We start from the raw sequence: 20762 nt of genomic DNA on the forward strand, positions 1-20762 counted from the left end.
GGGTGTGTTGGAAAAGTCGTGGTTCCATTGATATAGCGTATAATCAAATAGTGAAAAAGTTTCACTTGATTATGATGGGCAACTATTCTGCTGTAACCTTAAAACCTTGGACCCATCTTTTGCTTCTATATTTGTTTCATTTTTTATCATTACTTTTCACGTGTAATCATTCTTGCGCTCACCCCTTCCTTTTTTTTGTTCCTTTCTTGCCTGGACAAAAGTGTTATTTTTGCTTTTGACTTAAATGTGTGTTCCTTCTCTAAATAACCATGGCTCCTATGGAATCTTGTGACTCACCTCTGAACCTGGAACCTTGTGATTCAATGAGCACAAAAATGAAGGCCAACACTCCAGTCAGCACTGCAGGAGTTCTGTGCTGTTGGAATTGTAGAATCATAGAATCCCTACAGTAAAGTAGGAGGCCATTTGGCCCATCAAGCCTGCACTAACAACACATCCACCCTATCCCCGTAACCCAACGTATTTACCCTGCTAATCCCCTCCCCCGAAACTAGCGTCAATTTATCATGGCCAATCAACCTAAGCCCCACACATTTGGACTATGGGAGGAAACAGGAGCACCCAGAGGAAACCCACGCAGACACGGGGAGAATGTGCCAACTCCACACAAACAGTGACCCAAGCTGGGAATCGAATGCGGGTCCCTGGTGCTGTGAGGCATCAGTGCTAACCACAGTGCCACCATGCACCGTGTCTTTCAGATAAGATGTTAAACTAAGACCCCATTCTATCGGCACTATTTAAAAGAATAAGTGAGTTATACCCCAATATCCTGGTCAATAACCTCTTGATCAACATCATAAAAAAAACAGATTATCTGGTTATTATCATATTGCTGTTGGTGGAATTGTGTTATATTGGCTGCTGCGTTTCATGCCTGACACAAATCACTACACCTCTCAAAGTGCTTCAGTGGCTATAAAACACTTTGAAATGCCAAACAATTATGCAAAACACTGTATAAATTCAAGTCAATATTTAAAACTACTTTTTGAAATAGTAACTGGAAAGCAGTATTTTATTTTTGGGACTCTCACTCTTTTCATAAGTATTTTGGGTTTGTAAACTACAGATTATTTGATGTGACAGGAATGTCTTCTATTACTACATTTAAGAACATTTATGTTTCAGGAAAATGAAAGACTTTACACACAGGTGAAAGAGCTTCAGGCTCTTAATAAAAGAAATGAAGAGAAAATGTTCACAGAAACTCAGCATTTAATGGCTGAAATGCACCGACTAAAGTAAGGTTTTAAGTTTGCTTTTTCTATAGTTCGTGTTTGCATTGATACTCTGAATTGACTTTAAATAATCTTATTCAATAGTATAAGCAAAAAAAAACTTGTATTATTGCAGTGGAATCCTTTGAAAGGGGCATAATTGTCTCTGAAAGATATTGCAAGCTGTCTTCACCTGAACAAAGTTTCCTTAGGCAACCCCCTCCAAACCTACAACCATGCCATCTAGAAGGACAAAAGCAACAGACGCCTGGGAACACCACCACCTGGAGGTCCCTCTCCTACAGGGAGTTCCCCTGTCTACATCAATGGGGACAAAGTAGAAATGTCGAGAACTTCAAGTTTTAAGGTGTGCAGATCACCAACAACCTGCCCTGGTTCCCCTCACGTCAGCAGTATAGTTAAGAAAGCCCACCAACGCCTCTACTTTCTAAGAAGACTAAGGAAATTTGGCAAGTCGGCAACGACTCTCACCAACTTTTTACAGATGCACCATAGAAAGCATTCTTCCTGGTTGTATTACTGCTTGGTATGGCTCCTGCTCTGCCCAAGACTGCAAGAAACTACAAAGGGTCATGAATGAAGCCTAATCCATCTCACAAACCAGCCTCCCATCCATTGACTTGTCTACGTTTCCTGCTGCCTCGGAAAAAGCAGCCAGCATAATTAATGACCCGATGCACACTCTTCCAACTACTTCTGTTGGCAAAAGATACAAAGATCTGAGGTCACATGCCAACTGATTCAAGAACAGATTTTTGAATGGACCTACTTCGCACCAAGTTGGTTTTTCTCTACACTCTAGCTATGACTGTAACATTTCATTCTACACTCTCTGCTTTCCTACTCAGTGAATGGTATACTTCGTCTGTGTAGTGTGCAAGAAACTATACTTGTCACATGTATGAGTATACAATGAAAACAATAAATGAAATGAATTCAAGTCATCACCATCCTGACTTGGAAATATATCACCGTTCCTTAAGTGTTGCTGTGTCAAAACTCCTGGAACTCCCTCCCTATCTGCATTCTGGGTGTATTTACATCTTGGAGCTGCAGCGGTTCATGAAGGCAGCTCACCAATACCTTCTGAAAGGTAACTTGGGATGGACAATAAACACTGGCCTCTCCACCTTCAGCTACATCCTGTAAAATGCACTTTTAAAAGGTTATTAAATTCTAAATGGTCACTGCACTGAATAAATTGACTGTTTTAGTCAAGAATGCTTAGTTTTAATTGTATTTAGAATAATCTAAGAAATAAGTATTTAATTTCTAAGAAGTGTAATTTTTTTGGCATTTTCCTCATTAGGGAACAGTCAGACAAGAATAATGTGAAGCAAGCATCAGTCAATGATGTACAGTCATCTGAACAAATTAAAAATCAGACAATTACTGACCTGCTTTCACAGTTGAGAGTAACACAGGCAAGTAGTACCTGTCTCAAAAGATGATGTACATTTCCACAGACACATGGAGAGAAAGTGTTTTATTTGTCATGTCCAAAAAGCATGTTATGATGTGGTAATAATTTTGTAATTAATGTGTCACAGCATTTGAAAAGATCATTGTTTATAGGCCTCTAATAGCCATTGGGTATGCGCATGCCAATATAAATGTAGAGATGCACTACCAAGGTTTGCAGGGTTGAGGGAAGATTCTTTTGATATCATTCCAGTGGCCTGAGCCAGTAGGAACACTTCAGGATACAAAATATTGTAGGAAAGAAACCAGCATCATTAATCAATTTTCTGATCATTCTGAGGGTGATTGAGATTGGGGAGTAAGGGAGCTGGATGCTGGATGCTCCTCAGAAAGAAGGTGTAAATTCCTGTAAGAGCCAACTTAAAAAAAACCTTTTGGAGTTGGTCACAATTCTGGACTGGATCCCAAATGTGGACTCCACATCCACTGTTTGGGAAGAAAATGCGTTTCATTTTGGTAGGTTAATCTCCGCCTGAAAATTCTGAGGATTGGGAATATGGTAAATGCTGAAATAAGGGACTGGACTTTATGCCCCCACTGTCTACTGCCCTTTTGGCAGGGTTAGGGGGAGGGCGGTTAAAATACAAGCAGTGAACGTGGTGCTGAAGTTGTTGCAACTAATGACACTTCCAGCACAAAGCATTCTGGAGTTCCTGCATAATGCAGGGTGTGCATTCCAGAGATTGGAGCTGAGCAGAGCTCTCTGAGTTCACAATTTTTCTCTCCATTTTTTTTTAGCCCAGCTGAGCTCCTCTGAACTCATGCTTTTGCACTGTTTTTAGTCCTGTTCAGCTGCATTGTACTTTTGCTTAGCCCTTCTCCATTACACAGGCTGTGGATTTAGAACCATGCTCAGAAACAAAAATCTAGGTTTCACATCACAGGGAAGTCAAAAATTAATGGGCTGGTGAGCAATGACATTAAGGGACTGAGTCTACCAGGTTAACAATACTAAAAACATTGAGCATGAATAATAAATAACTGGTTCATTTATCTTTTACTTTTAAGTAAGGCTAGTGAGATGTTTTAAATATTAGCCTTGCTCAGTTTCTCGTTTTGCTATATAATGTCTAACAATTTACGTCAGTTCCCCATGTAGACATTTCTTTTAAATTTTCTGAAAGTTAACTTTAAAACGTTGACAAACTGTGTACTTTGTTTTTGACTTTCATTAAGTTCCCTTATTTAAAATCAGTTTGCTCCTTCACAGACTTGTGCACGTTCTCTAAAATGTTTTGCAGGATAGTCTGTGTTATAAAGCTCTACTTGGCTTCTAGTGTTGTTCTGTAATATGCAATTTGAAATTTATTTTATTTTACAAGACTGTCAGTTTTATTACTGTTTCCTACCATCTAGCATGAAGCAGCATGCTTTCACGAATTGTATCCTCATCAACCTTGACTAGCCACTAATTTTCAAGCAGGTCTTCTGAGCAAGAATTTAAGATTCCGCCTCTCTTGTATTCAGTTTATTTAACCCTTTGCTTTCAGACAGAAGCAGCCAAACAAACAGAAGAGATTAAAAAACTAAAGCAAGAGAAACAAGCATTAGTGATGGACCTGGAAAAGATGAAGAAAGAATGTAACATGGCTAAAGTACAACTTAGTTATGCTTCAGGCAAGTTATACAGTTTAATCTTGTCATGGTGATTTAGATCATATAGAAGTTCTTGAGTCGCTGTTGTTGGTCTTAGTGTTTCAAAGCTAAATAATAGACGACTGGATTATTGGAAGACAGAAAGCCATCAGTAGACTTGAAGATTAATTGGTTCCAGCATTTTTGTGAAATCAGTAGTTTTAGAACACAATTTGGCAAATGTAAAGATATCCTTGATTATATTTTGAGATTACCCTAAAGTAGTGGTGTTTTAGACAGATGTTGCCAATTGGTTGCCTATTTTAAAGAAACTTTCTGGCTTTACTTTCCATCTGTTATTCTCCATTTGTTATTGATATATTTTATACTTCTTTCTCCTGTTCTGCTACTTCTCTTGAACCTTCTAAGGTTTACTTGTAGCTGATTATCTCTAGCCACCAGTACACTCTGCAGCCTTCAGATCTACAACTAGGAACTGTGCTCGTAAGCTGACTTCAGAGAATGAAGTGTAAACTGAACAATACCATTACTCTGCCTGAAACCTGAATCTACCCATCTAACAATACCTATTTTACTTTACATATTGCCTTAAACCAAATAAAAACCAAGGCAGTTCACTGAGATATAATAAAAAAAGAATGAATGCTGGGCCAAAGATGTGGGATGGAAGTTGTGAGGGTGACCTGAAACCACCTCAGAGAGGTGAGTTGTACAGAAGATCTTAAAGATGGGGAAGATGATATAGAGGCAGAAATCAAAACGTGAAATGAACCCAGATAGAATAGTGAAGATGAAAATCCTGAATTGACTGAAGGTACAGTTGGATATTGCTCTGGGGAGACTTGGAGATATGGCTGGAAGAATGAAAATGCGTAAAATGCCTTTGTTTATTTGAATTTATCTTGTGTATTTTTAATTACAAATCATATTCATGGTGTAAAAAAATTATCTAGGTGATAAAGAGTTTGAGATGAAAATAATGGAAGAACAGCACAAACAAGAAATCCATCGTCTCAACAAGAGGTTACAGTGGTATGCGGAAAACCAGGAGATGCTGGATAAAGATGCAGCACGACTTAAAGCAGCAAATGTCGAAATTGAGAAGCTGAAGGAACAGGTACACAACATACTTAGCAGAATTTAAGTGTAACTTTATTTATTTTAGATAAATGCCAATGAACCAAGAGTTTCAAATTTCTGAGCCTTTTCTTCCAATAGTTCAACTTCAGAGTTGAATGGTTGTTGGTGAATCACCTGAGGTATGCAAAATCTAAGTTGGTATGGCCAGTAGACTCCAAGTTACATGGGTACAATTATGCACGTAAACATCAAATCAATGAATTTTAGTCAGTCCCCGTAGCATTTGCTTTGTCAACTATTAGGAACAACATGGTGCCACAGTGGTTAGCACTGCTGCCTCATAGCACCAGGGACCCTGGTCGATTCTGGCCTTGGGTGACCATCCATATGAAGTTTACACGTTTTTCCTGTGTCTGCATGGGTTTCCTCTGGGCACTCCAATTTTTCCCACACCCCAGAGGTATGCTGGTTAGATTGATTGATTGGCCATGCTGAATCCCCCCTTAATGTCCAGGATGTGTGCAACCCACACACCATCCTGGGGGATTAGCAGGGTATATACATGGGGATAGGGCCTGGGTAGAATCATAGAATCCCTACAGTGTGGAAGGTTGGAAAGGCAGCATTGTGGGGTTGTGGGGCTGGCGATCGGGAGACTAGCAATGCAGGACTACTGTGCATGTTCCGATCTCGGTGCTGACAAATAGGCGCATGCGCAATGGTTCCTCAGAGCTATTCTGCTGGCCTCTCCAGTAGGAATAGGCCCTGCCCACAGATTTTTATCGTGATTCACGCTGAGGCGCTCTGTAATACATGGAGTGTGGGAGTTTCAATTGGAAAATTCTCCTGAAAATAACAGTGGTATTTACTCGAGTTTTTACGCAGATTTGGCACTTATAATTTTTTTTGGAGAATCCCGGCCTTAGACTTTTAATTTCAGATTTTTATTGAATTCACAGTTCACCATCTGTCTTGGTAGGTTCAAATCGGGGTCCCCAGTGTGTCAACCTGCATCTCTGGATTATTAGTCGAGTAATAATACCGCTGGGCCACTGCCTTCCCATAATATGACTCCTGATCCATTGTGATTGACTTTGAAATGGGCCTAATTCAGTTCAAGGGCAATTAGGGTCGGGCAATAAATGCTCCTCCAGCCACCAATGCTCAAATCCCATGAATAAGAAAAAATTATTGTTGTATGTTAATAAAATGCATTTTAAATTCCTGCATCACTCAAATTTTTGTTTTCAGTGCACAAATTAGTGAATTTGTAATTTTTAACGTTGTTACTTTGGCAGGTAGAAAAGCTTGCAGCTTATTCCAAAGAGAACCATTCACCTCATGAGAAACGTGCAAAAGGAAGAGCTCTTGAAGCCAAGCGGATTCAGGACCTTGAGCGGCAGGTTCGTATTGTTTCTTAATTCTAAATTTTAAACTTTCTTCCTGTTATTAGCAATATTATACATTTGTGGACAGGCAGGCATGCCCCAAGACTGGAAATTCCCACCTGAGCTCAGTGACCTTAAAATGGTCTACCCAATTTTCTGCCTCACACACTACGATTTTCACAGTGGATGGGCTGGAAAATTTTTGGCCTATGTGGATGGCGTGGTGGCACAGTGGTTAATACTGCTGTCTCAGTATCAGAGACTGGGTTCAATTCTGGCCTCAGGTCACTGTCCATGTGGAGTTAGCATGTTTTCTCTGTGTCTGCAGGCATGCTCCAGTTTCCTCCCACAGTCCAAAGATGTGCAGGTTAGGTGGATTGGGCATGCTAAAAATCCCTACATGCAAGGGAAACTGACAAGGTAAATGCGTGGGGTTACGGGTATGGGATCTGGGTGGGATTGTTGTCTGTGCTGGCTTGATGGGCTGAATGGCCTCCTTCTGCACTGTAGGGATTCTATGATTCTACATGTCCTGTCTCATGTTATGCTTCAAAACCTCTGCAGTAACCCAGGCAATGATTTTAAAATTAGTATTATTTAAGTCAATGTTTTGGAAAATCTGTTCCGATTTCCCTGTTTTATGTGAGTTCTTTGGACATGGTGGGTTGTTAGGCTGTTACTGCCTCTGATTGGGATCTTAAATTAATGATATCAATCTGCCTGTTTTATTTGACATTCAGACAAGGCAATCTTTGAGATTCATCAAAAGATTTCACCTTTGTTCAGTGATGTGTCATCTCATTTGATATCAATCATTGTTCCTCGTGGGAGCTTGATTTTCTTTCTGTCCTGCATGAACAGACTAATCAGTTGGACTACATGATCTATATATGATACAGGTACTGGACCCTGAATCTGGGAAACTCAGGACCGGATGTATACTGCGTACAGGGATTTTTCCAGATTTTGTGTCCTAGGGTGGGGAGGTCGGGAGAATAGGAAAATTTAATACCTTCCCCACTTAGCTGAATTTCTCCACCAAGCTGAACCCTCCTGGGATCCAAAGGGATAACGGATTAATGATTCCACCATTAATCCCGAACCCAAAAGACAAGCAACCAACGTGCCACTAGCCATTCAGCAATGTCCAATGTGGATTTTAGTTGTTTTCTAGATCAGGACCCAGTTTTCAGCTCCTTCTGGATTTTGGGATGCAGGATCCTGTACTTCTGAGGCTCACATCCATTTATAGTTCCTTTTTTTGTCCAATATTTTTATTCCAGTAGAGCCACTGATTTTCTTTAGCCTTTTATTCCTATGTTTTCCTCTTTTGCTTTCACTTTTTCTGCCTTTTGTTTCTAACCCAGTTTCTGTCTCCTTGAATTCCCTGCTCCTGCCATATTAGTTTAAATCCTTCCTATTGTGGAGCTTCACAACTATTCAGCTATCATATACTTCACTTCCCTCAAGAGACCAGACAAAACTTAGAGTTTTAAATTGGCCTTTATTCTAGCTGTAGCAGGAAAGTCTGCTGCCACAAAGTAGCATGTAGACTTCCTGAGTGATACATAACCAAAGGTGTAATTACTGATGTAATCTTCCAAGTAATTTACATATACATTTGTTCTGATGTCATTGACATCCAATCACAGCTTATAATCTGATTACTTCATTTGTCAGGTGAATCTAGTTAACCAGATACAACCTTGTTATGCTTGCCTAATTATTATAATCAATTACTACCCAAGCATGTCTACATGGCTACATAACCTGAATGTCCACACCTGCAGACCTTGACTGTAACAGCTACCTCCTTGTGGTTTATCAAAGTTCTCATCCTCTTTTCCCTTGTTCATCTTGTGTATACAGCCCATCTGCAGCTACAAACTTCACAGCACTTTTCCAGGGGGACTCTCCTGTTCTCAATTCACAGGGGAGTTCTGCTGCACCTAGTGATTTTAATCTCTTCACTCCCCAATAGCACTAGCAAACACCTGTACACTGATATTAGTTCCAGTACTGTTGAGGTGTAACCCATCCTCTTTGTACATTTAGGATAGGTTCTGAGGTCCCATTTCCCCAGAACCTATCCCAATGTCTAAGGAATCCAAAACCCATCATCCTACATCATCCCTCTAGCCACACAGTCATCCTGTCTATTCTACTTCTGCTCTCACTAGCACTGGGAGTAATCCTGAGATTACTACCCTGGAGGTCTTCCTTCTTAATTTATCACCTAACTCCCCATGTTCAGCTTTCAGGACCTCATCCCTTTTTAAGCTATAGTAATAATGTGTAGCATGACCTCACCATCTGCTTCCAGAATGTTCCTAGGCCTTTATTCGCTGGAATTTAAAAGAATGCGAGGAGATCTGATTAAAAGATATATAATTCTGACAGACTGGACTGGGTGCCAGGATGTTGTTTTCTCTGGCTGTGGTGTCTAGAACAAGGGATTATAGTTTCAGGATACCGGATAGGCTATTTATTAGGACTGAAATGAGGAGAAACCTCTTCACTCAGAGCGTAGTAAATCTGTGGAATTCTGTCTGCCACTGAAGACTGTGGAAGCCAAGTCACTGAATATATTTAAGAAGGAAATGGATAGATTTCTACATTCTAAATGCATCAAGGGGTAAGGGGAGAGCACAGAAATATGATGTTAAGATAGAGGATCAGACATGATCATATTGTTGGATGGAGCTCAAAGGGCTGAATAGCCTAATCCTGCTGTAATTTACTATGTCTCTGTTTCCCTATCAACCTTTCCACCGAGACAGTAAAGACAAAATTCTACTCCTTACGTGAGCTGGTACTGGATATGTGTACATATGAATTTCTTGTTGTACTTTGCAATTTCTTAACCCCACTTGGATACAGCTGCAACTATCTATTTCACCTAGCAATTGATCAGTTAAGGGATAAAGGTCAGGTACATGCAGTCTCTGTTCAGCAGTTTCTTTTAAAAATAAATGAATACCAGTCTATGAGAAGAGGACTGAGCTTATTTCCTGAAAGCTGCTTAGTCACTGGGGAATGAGTCTGCTGCATCTGCTCATTCTGCTGGGGTCAGGACTCTCTGACAAACTGTCATCTCGGCTCGCCATCCACTCAAGGCTCGAGAGACTTGAGCACAAAACCTAGACTGATACTTCAGTGCAATACAGTGGGAAATCTGCACTCTGAGGTGCCATATTTCAGATCAAACATTAAACATTAAACCAAAGCACTATCTATCTTCTCAGAGTGATCTATAAAATCCCTTGGCACTATTTCAAAAAAATAGATAGCAGTTTCTCCTTTTATCGTGGCCAATGTTTATCTCTCAACTTAAATGGCTAAAATGGATCACCTTGTTGTTAGCACATTGTTTGCGGAACCGTTCTGTATCCAAAATTGGCCATCTTGTTTCCTAAACTACAACAGTGTCTCTGCTTCAGAAGTACATTATTGCTGTGAAGCACTTTTGGGATGTACTGGGTTCATATAAACTCATTACATCTCAAAAGTGAAAATCCTTCTCGATTATAGTTGGCCTAACATCTATAAATTATAGTGTTCTCTTAGATCAGCTGTTCAGTTCTCAGCTACCGAGGTTAGGATAAACAACTTTGTGAATCAAGTAGTTTATATAATTCTTCCTCAGATTTGTTTTCCATAGTATGTCAATTACAGCTGCACGTATAGAGTACCTTTACCAGAAAAGCTGAGGCAGTGGGCAGGATGGATAAAGAGAGAGTCTTTCTCCCAGTCTGGGAACTGACCGGGAAGAAATAAAATCACATTTGGACAGCACAGCACAAGGAGACACATGGGCTGTGGACCAAGTGCTGGAAAATGGGATTAGAATAAATAGGTGCCTGATGGCTAGTGCAGTCACAATAGGCCAGAGGTCCTTTTTCTATGCTCTGACTCTACAGGCAAACAAATTTAATTTAAACAACCCAGAAAATGTGAGATCAATTAATCTGCATTAATTCTAAGAGTAGCCAATGGTCGCAGCACAATAACACTGATTAGCACTACTGCCTCACAGCGTCAGGGACACAGCTGGATTCCTGGCTTGGGTCACTGTCTATCTGGAGTCTGCACATTTTCCCCATGTTTGTGTGGGTTTCCTCTGGTTGCTCTGGTTTCCTCCCTGTCTGAAAGATGTGCTGGTTGGGTGCATTGGCTATGTAAATTGCTCGGTATACCTGAACAGGTGCTGGAATACGGTGACGAGGGAATTTTCACATTAACTTCATTGCAATGTTAATGTGAGCCTATTTGTGCACAAATAAATAAACTTAAGTTTGATAAAATACATAAAACTTTAATTTGGATTTTGTGTATTGTATAATTTTGATAAAGTATTTAATCAGGATTAAGGGGACAAAGATTAAGTCCTGCTTGCAGATTTTGGGGAACTAGGAAAGAGACCTTATAAATAATTCTCATCAGATTAATGCCGGTGCCAGTCGCTGGTGTCTTCAAAAAGGGAGAGCAGATAAATGAGAGGCTGGAGATGGTGCAAGAGGGAGAACTTTAGATTGCTGGAAAATTGGGACTCGTTCTGGGAGAATCGGGATCGTTACAAACCAGACTGGTTGCACCTAAAATGAGTTGGAACTAATATCACTAGCTTTTCTGGAAGGTTTAAGTTATTTGACAGGGTGATGTAACTTGTAGGACACCAGAAAAGCATTAGGAGAGGCAAGATTCACAAAGGATTGGGAGAAACAAGGTCATACTGGAGTAAGAGATCATGAGGTTTTGATTGGGGTTAGACTAAGAGAAAATGCAATAGGTTTACAGTGCATCGATGAAAATGAACTCAGTGTGGTAAATAACGTTGTGGCCAAGCTGCATGAGATCATGTGTGGCACCATGTACCTGCATTGTTGAGAATATTGTTTTTTATGGGTGATGGTCACATTGTTTCTTCCAACAAACAAAATGAATTCTTCCCATATGTTTAGAAGAAACAATGTGATGATCACCCATAAAAAAACAACACTTGACAATACAGGTTGGCCAAGACAGTTTCAGCATAGAGTGGGGATGTCTGTTGATGGCTGCACAGTGTTCAATTTTTTTCATAAGTCCTTGGATGATAAAGCAATCCGTGCCCATGTTCAACAACATTCAGGTTTGGGCTGATAAGTGGCTGGTTCAGTTAACTTTATGGTCATTGTTAATCCTCAGGATGCTAGGGGATATTATGTATTTATTTATTCCTATCACTGGAGCTCTGCTATATTAATATATGTGCCAAAAATGAATAGCGTGGGAAACAGGGAGAGAAGAACCATTAATAAAGCAATAGCCGCTTTTAACCAAAATCTGGACTGCATATCACATTGCCAATACATAACAAAAACTAGCAATGTGGACTACAGACATGCGCTTGCTAGCCACCCAGAGTGAAGAAATTAAGCAAGGAAAAGTAGAAATTAAAATAGAAAATTTTCACATGTGCTACAGAAACGAATGGGCTAGATGGATGTGAGTAAACAATATCCTGCAAGCAGAATGTAGAGCTGGCTGTGAAAATAAGAGGCAGATGTTCAATTATATGGACTGTGTGTGTAAGAAAATGGAGGCAGCTGTTGTGAAGCATGCATAAGGGAAACCTGCTTAAGTGACAAAATAGCAAGAGTTCTCCGTATTATGGAACCCTTTGATGAAAATGGAGAACGATGCAGCTGTTATACCAAGCTTCTTGACTATTTTGCACAGACAAACAAAATAGCTGAAGATATTGTGCTGCCCACTTTCCTGAGCGTGATGGAGGGAAAAGCTTTTAATCTGCTCCGTAATTCAGTGTAACCTGACAAACCCAGCACTAAAATGTACAAACTGATTGTAAACATTCTGCAGGTTAATTTTACTCCGAAACCCCTGGCGATTACAAAGAACTTCATATTCCATTTAAAAAAAACCCAGAGGAGGAAGAGTCGATTGCGCATTTCATGGTAGTGCTTAAAAGATTTGCAGAATGTTAAGAGTTTGGAGATATGCTGAATGTCTATTTGGGACAGCTTTGTTTCTGAAGCGACACAAAGACATCTGTCAATTGAGAGTAATCTTACTTTGCAGAAGGCCACTAAAGTCACTGTTTCTATGAAACTGGCTGCAAAGAAGACTCAGCAATTAAGTTTGTGTACTTGAAAACGCAAAAGGTATGCTAAATTGGCACCCAAAGTCACCAAAACTCGTACATGTTAGCAGTTTGCGAAGCCAGGTAAAGTTGCCATGGTCCATGATGATCGTAGGCTGCTCTACCCTTTTGAGAGGCAGAGCTGCCTGGTGGTGATTTAGCCTGAGGATTATCATACTCCAGACGAGGGACAAGGTTGAGAAGGCGGGCCTTCTTGAATAACCTCAGCCTGTACAGGAATTGAATGTGTGTTGGCGTCGCTCTGCATCACAAATCAGCTGTGCAGCGAACTGAGCTAAGCGGCTCCCCTCCCCCTCCGTCCCCCCAGCCGAGCTAAGTGGCTCCCCCCCAGCATTCTGTTGTTGAATGCTGTTGTAACGATAAAGAATGTCAAAGCTGTGGAAAAAAGAACGCATAAAGCATGCCTGGAGGAAGAAAAGATGAGCTATGAATAAAAATTAACAAGAACAAACCATGATAGCATTTAAACAAAATAAACAAAAAATATCCCTGCTAAGAGGCTCAATCGATGGAGGAGCTATCACTAAATGTTCTCAGCATTGCTCCTACTACACACAGATACTGAGACTGCTGGATGGACAGTTATCGAGGATGAAAGTTGACGCTGGGGCAGCAATCACGCTGGTGTCAAAGACAGTGTACAATGAGAACATAAGAAATAGGAGCAGGAGCAGGCCATCTAGCCCTTCGAGCCTGCCCCACAATTCAATAAGATCATGGCTGATCTGTCATGTCTCAGTTCCACATTCCCACCCTCTCCCCATAACCCTTAATCCCCTCGCTTGCCCATCAACCCGCGTCTTAAAAATATTTAGCGAGGCAGCCTCCACCACTTCAACGGGCAGAGAATTCCAGAGATTCACCACCCTTTGAGTGAAGAAGTTCCTCCTCAACTCCGTTCTAAACCGCCCCCCCCTTTATCTTGAGGCTGTGCCCCCTAGTCCTACTGTCCTTTCTGAGCAGGAAGAGTCTCTCCACCTTTATCCTATCCATCCCATTCATCATCTTGTATGAGTCAATGAGATCTCCCCTCATTCTTCTAAACTCTAACGAGTACAAGCCTAGTTTATTCAGCCTCTCCTCGTAGCTCAACCCCCTCAACTCCGGTATCAGCCTAGTAAACCTCCTCTGCACTCCCTCCAAGGCCAAAATATCCTTGCGTAAGTGCGGCGACCAAAACTGCACACAGTACTCCAGCTGCGGCCTCACCAATGCCCTGTACAGCTGCAGCAAGACCTCCCTACTTTTATATTCAATCCCCCTCGCTATGAAGGCCAGCATCCCATTAGCCTTCCTGACCACCTGCTGCACCTGCAGGCTGGGTTTTTGCGATTCATGCACAAGGACCCCGAGGTCCCTCTGCACCGTCGCCTGCTGCAGTTTTTCGCCACGTAAGTAATAGTCCTTCCTACCATTCTTCCTACCAAAGTGGACCACCTCGCACTTGCCAACATTAAATTCCATTTGCCAGTTCCTGGCCGATTCACCCAGCCTATCTAGGTCCTTCTGCAGACTCTCCACACCCTCCGCGCAATTTGCCGTTCCACCAATCTTGGTGTCATCAGCAAATTTTGACACCATACACTCGGTTCCCTCCTCCAGATCATCTATATAAATGGTAAATAGCTGAGGCCCCAGCACCGACCCCTGGGGCACTCCACTAGTCACCAACCGCCAATCCAAATAGCACCCATTGACCCCCACTCTCTGCCTCCTATTTGACAACCAATCCTCTATCCACACTAACACCCTATCCCCAACTCCATGTCCCCTTACCTTCTGCAATAACCTCTTGCGAGGTACCTTGTCAAACGCCTTCTGAAAATCAAGAAAGACCACATCCACTGGCTCTCCTCTATCCACTGCCCTAGACACGTCCTCATAGAACTCCAATAAATTTGTCAGACACGACTTCCCCTTAACGAAACCGTGCTGCGTCTGCTTTATCAAGCGATTTCCCCTCAAGATGCCTCGCTATTTCCTCCTTGATGACGGATTCTAACATTTTACCTACAACAGACGTTAAACTAACCGGCCTATAATTCCCCGCCTTTTGCCTGCCACCCTTCTTAAACAACGGCGTAACATTAGCCATTTTCCAATCTTCCGGCACTTCCCCGGAATCCAGCGACACTTGGAAAATAACCACCAAGGCATCCACTATCACCTCCGCCATTTCTTTCAGAACCCTCGGATGCATTCCATCCGGTCCTGGGGACTTGTCCACAATCAGTCCCTCCGGTCTGTCAAGCACCGCCTCGCTAGTAACAATAATGTCATTGAGACGCTCCACTCCTACCATCTTTCCATCGCTAGCACCTGGCAAATTATTCACATCCTCCTCCGTGAAGACCGAAACAAAAAAGTTATTCAAGACCTCAGCCATTTCCCCATCCCCTACTACTAAGTCCCCCCTCTCATCCTCTAAGGGTCCAACATTCACCCTAGCCAGCCTCTTCCTTTTTATATATTTATAAAAATTCTTGCTATCCTTTTTTATATTAAGCGCTAGCCTAGCTTCATAGTTTCTCCTACCCTTCTTTATCAACTTCTTTGTCAATCTAAACTCCAATACATTCCCTTAAGGCCATTAAGGATAGTGCTGGAAACATACATAGGTAGTTCCTTTGGGTTGTGTTGAAGTGGCTGTGCAGCTCAATGGGCAAACAGCAGATTTGCCTGTACAGAGAGTGAATGGAAACATTCCAGTGTTGATGGATCGTGTATGGCTGGAGATGATTTGACTGAACTAGGCTGAAGTCGTGATAACCAATGGAGAATTGGGCCTCATGAAAATTTTAAAGAAGCAGACTGTTGTTTTAGATGGAGAAAACACTCAAGTGGTTGGCTTGCATGATCTTCCTCTCCAACTGCCCAAGGATCCAAATACAGGCATGACCAGTGAATTCTAATTGTAACTTGATTAGTTCATGCACGGGAGTCCCTCTCTCAGCCAGGGTGTCATGTCTATAATACACAACAGTGAGTGACTCAACCGTGGTAATGCACTGAATGTTATTGACCATAAACTTAATGGGACCAGCCACATAATTACTGTGGCTACAAAAGCTGTGGTAGCTGCCTATCTGTCCACCATCTCCAATGTAGAACCCAGGAGTAAGCTGGAGCACTCTTCATTTGCCTAAAGAGTACAGTTCCAACAACACTCAATGTCGAAGATGAAGCAACCTACTTTCTCAACACACTATACAATATTTTAAATGTTCACTCCCTCCATCACTGCACACATTGCTGCCACAGTGCGCCAATGTACAAGAGGCACTGTAACAATTCAACAAGGCTCCTTTGACTGCACCTTCCAAACTCACGATTTCTACCAGCTAGAAGAACAAGGGTGAGCAAAACTTGGGTATACCATTCCCCCCCAAATTATGTAGATTCATGACTTGTAAATATTTTGCAGCTTCTTCATTATCAGTATATCAAAATCCTGCAACTCCCTCCTGTCAGCACTATGGGTATAACTAGGTCGCATGGCTCTGAGATTCAATAAGATGGCTTGCCACCACCTTCTCAAGGGCAATGAGAGATGGGTAATAAATGTTGGCCTAGCCAGAATTGGATATGAAAACCTAAAAGGAGGCAAGATTACCATTTGTTGTTAAAACCATTTTCACAATTATAATAATCCATTAATTCTGAGATGAGGAGTAAAAAGAACAAAAATACCCTTCTTGGGTCAATACATGATGACATGTAAGTACAAAACTAGCTAATTCCTTGTTTTAATTCTGACAGGTGAAGGAAATGGAAGAAATAATTCGAAGGCGATATCCAAACTCCTTGCCTGCTCTTATATATGCTGCTGCATCTGTACCTGAAGCAGATTCTGAAATGGCAGGCAAACTGCATTCAAGAACATTGCTAGAGAAAAGAATCAAGAAACTAGAAACTGATCTTGAAGGAAAAGATGAAGAAGCGAAGAAGAGTTTAAGAGTAATGGAACAACAATTCCAAAAAATGAAGGTATATTTTATTGTCATTTCACACTAAGATGTCAATTTGGAGAAGATTTAGAGAAAACATCTAATTTGCAAACAAATTTCAATATGTTTATTATTTTTATTAGTCAGTATTCTGTGATGTCTTCATAACCTCTGCTGCTGAGGGAGATAATGGCTGGAATTTACTGGCCGTTCTCACCGATGTTGCACCTTGTCTTGGATTTCTGGAAAGGGGTGCATTCAACGGGAAGTCCTGTTGACAGTGGCAGGACCAGAAGATGCCTCTACTAGCCAATTGCACGCCACCTCCACCGCTGCAAAACACGCAGGATGGGTAGAATATCTGACCCAATGTTTTTGCCCCTGTTTGGTTGATGAAGATGTGGGTTGTTTTATTTAGAATGTCGTTAATTGTTTTTGAATGTAATGAACTGTCTCAAATGTCAAAATGTGAGTAGAATTTCCAGAGCAGCTTGTTTGACAGCAGTCAGAAGTCAACTCAACGAGATGGAGGCTCTTAATAACGGTATTCATTTTTAATTTTTTTTACTCCATCCTTAAAGTTACAAAGCTAGTGCTTGCTTAGAATGGATTGGGCAACCCCAAATCCATTCCTTTCATACTCCAAAAACTAAATTCAAAATCCAATTGAATCCAATTCATGGTCTCCAAAAAATGAGACAAACAAGATTCAAGCTGACACGATAAGGTATTGCATCCCATCTTGAGCTTGATCTGACACTTGATCTCAGCCAAAAGATTGAGATTTTTTTAATGCAACTATTTACACAAAAATATAAGGCAATTGAAAAATAAGAAAGAGGCTCTCTTGGTTTTATTTTTGCTACTACACCTAGTAGATTGGCCCCAAGACTTTTTTTTTAATTCATTCACGGGATGTCGGCATCAAACTGGCTGTACCAGCACTTATTGCCCGTCCCTAACTGCCCTCTGTTTCAGAGGGCATTTGAGAGTCAACCATATTGCTTTGGGTCTGTAATCACATGTAGGCCAAACCAGGTAAGGATGGCAGATTTCCTTCCCTAAAGGATATTAATGAACCAGATGGGTTTTTACAGCAATTGATAATGGTTTCATGGTCATCATTAGACATTTAATTCCAGACTTTTTTTTTATTGAATTCAAAATTTCACCATCTGCCATGAGGGGGATTCAAACCTGGGTCCCCTGAGCATTACCCTGGGTCTCTGGATTACTTGTCCAGTGACAATACCACTATGCCACTGCCCTCCCCATTTAAATATTTTAAAACTCTGAATGAAATAATTTTTCCTGAGACTGTTTTAAAACCCTTCCTTTCATATTTAAATTAGTATATCCGGAGACTATCTTTCCTGCTTAATTTGAATTAATGCATCAGATTTGCCCTACCTGTATTGTTCTATATTTTGTGCATCCCAACAACACCCCACTTGAACTTCTTTCTAAGCTATAGAGATCCAGCTTTTCTTGCAGTTCAACTCTTTACTAATTGAAGTCCCTGTTTTTGTCCTTCATAGCAACTTGAGTGTTTCTGCTATCCTGCTGACTAAAATGAAAAAGAATATCCACAAATGTTACCGATCAATGTACTGTAAAGCCAACGACAATTTGGAGCCACTTTAAATGTATTTTGTATTCCTCCTCCACATGGTTGTCCAGATGTTGAAAGTGATGAGTTAATCTAAACCTATTTCTAAGACTCCCTCTCTGCATCAAGTACGAGTAGTTTACATTTACAATGTGCATTTTTGTGGTCAATGTGTAATTATTTACATTTTATTTTAAATGTTCTATGCCAAATATTTAACTTGATCATCTTTGCTAATCCAATTTGTCACATAGCAGCAAATTTGACAAGTTGGCATTTAAAATCTATATCTAGGTTGTTAATGTAGGTCAGAAATAAGAGATCCAAGCCCTGAGTGACTCACCCACTCAACTTTATTTTCACCAACCCCAGTAGCATAGACCTCACCCCATACCACATTATTACAATTCTGCCATTATTCCCCTTGATGCTCTCGGCTTCTTTTTACACCTAAAACTGGTCCTAATTTCTAGCCTGGCTTCCTGGAGCTTTCAGTTTCATAGAGACATTTCACATGTTCCTTTATTAAAACTGTCCGAAAATTCATCTAAGCTCAATAGGGAAAACAGTAATTTAAAGAGCCAAGAATATTGTCAGACAGGATCTTCCTTTGCTAAGATAATGTTGGCTACTCTGGTTGAAGGTATTATTACAAAGGTACACTTCTATTCTCCACCATTTTTATTATTTCCATTTTTTCAACTATTTGCCTATTAATAAATTATTTGCACGGCAGTTCCCTTGAGAGGATTTACTGTGGATTTTTCATCATACTACCTTGCCTTCAGGCTTGCAGAACCTCACCCACTGAATGCCCACTGATGGATTGCACACCAGAATATAAGTTCCTTTCCAGTTTCCTTCAGAGCCATAGGAGATGGCATCTGATTCTCGCAAATGTGTTTGTAAGCTTCTCGTTCTTCTCGGTTATTTCAGCGAATTGCAATGTCAAAAACAGCAGGTTAGATTGGTATTATCTTTGTTGTATGCTGTCAGGAAATGTTCTTCTAATTTAACTTAGCTTATATTATTATTTTATCTTAGCTTATACAGTAATATATCTTATTTGGTTTTACCATATTTTTATACATCTTTCAGCATTCAACTTATAATTATAACCATTTTTGTAGTGGTTAGGGCTGCATGGTGGTTAACCCTCCTACCTTATAGTGCCAGAGACCTGGGTTCAATTCCCGGCTTGGGTCACTGTCTGTGTGGAGTTTGCACATTCTGCCCATGTCTGTATGGGTTTCCTCTGGGTGTTTAGGTTTCCTCCCACAGTCCAAAAGATGTGCTGGTTAGGTACATTGGCCATCCTCAATTCTCCCTCAGTGTACCCGAACAGGCGCCAGAGTGTGGGAATTTTCACAGGAACTTCATTGCAGTGTTAATGTAAGCGTACTTGTGACTAATGAATAAACTTTAAAAACTTCAAATTTTAAGAGTTTAAACTTCAAGCAAGAAAGTTTTAAAAAGATCCTAAAAATTATTCATCTACTTTCCCTCACATTTTGCTGCTATTTTAAATGTCTTATTTTCCTATTTTCTTTGCTCTGCTTTTAGATCGATCTTTATGTCTTCGCTAAATCTTCTTCAATTTGAATTTCCATAATAATTTTAAAAACACTGCGCTTCCAAGTTGAATTCTCTCTGTTTGATCCTCAATTCTCTGAACCTTTAATCAACTTGCACATTGAACTATTTTCCCCGCAAAGCGTTTTGTTTAATGATTATTATGAATACATATGCTAATGTGACCTTTAATCTGCCCAGTTCTTTAACCACCCTTTCTCACCTCTGCTATTGATCTGCCCAATTAACAAGCATTGTACATTTTGAAATATTTCACGCTCCTTGGGAACATCTTGCTTTCCCATCAACTTGTGTTAAATGTAATGACATATGGTTGATGTCACAAAGGTGGCATCAGTATAGTCATGACAATCCTCAGCTGCCTGTGCAGTCTGCAGGATGACTCAGATGTTACAAGATACAATGTAAGTAAATTGCTACAGTGCTTTTACCATTCTTTAGGAATTGCATTTTATTGCCATTTATTATCATTATACTCTATTTTTGTCCATCCACAATGCGTTGATTGGTTATGGGTTAATCTGTTAGTGGGCAGTGCCATGCGTACAGGGAGGCAGGCAAAGGATTGCACTCTCTGGCTCGTATCTAGGCTGTCAGAGATCAATAATCGTTGGAGACAGCAGTGGTTGGGTTGGGTGGGAC

The 20762-nt window shown here is 40.7% G+C and overlaps 1 protein-coding gene across 1 annotated transcript in view; it reads left to right on the top strand.

The window, feature by feature from the left end:
- Positions 1-20762, top strand: part of cep162 (centrosomal protein 162) — a 114019-nt gene that overhangs the window by 57761 nt on the left and 35496 nt on the right. Inside the window, exons 18-23 of the mRNA XM_080192814.1 lie at positions 1153-1265; positions 2572-2690; positions 4239-4361; positions 5294-5457; positions 6719-6823; positions 16731-16958. Coding sequence (XP_080048940.1) covers positions 1153-1265; positions 2572-2690; positions 4239-4361; positions 5294-5457; positions 6719-6823; positions 16731-16958 — 852 coding nt within the window. The remainder of the gene's footprint in view (positions 1-1152; positions 1266-2571; positions 2691-4238; positions 4362-5293; positions 5458-6718; positions 6824-16730; positions 16959-20762) is intronic.

This window comes from Carcharhinus amblyrhynchos, chromosome 7 (genome assembly GCF_965287045.1).
Source record: "Carcharhinus amblyrhynchos chromosome 7, sCarAmb.v2.hapA, whole genome shotgun sequence".
Classification (NCBI taxonomy): Eukaryota; Metazoa; Chordata; class Chondrichthyes; order Carcharhiniformes; family Carcharhinidae; genus Carcharhinus; species Carcharhinus amblyrhynchos.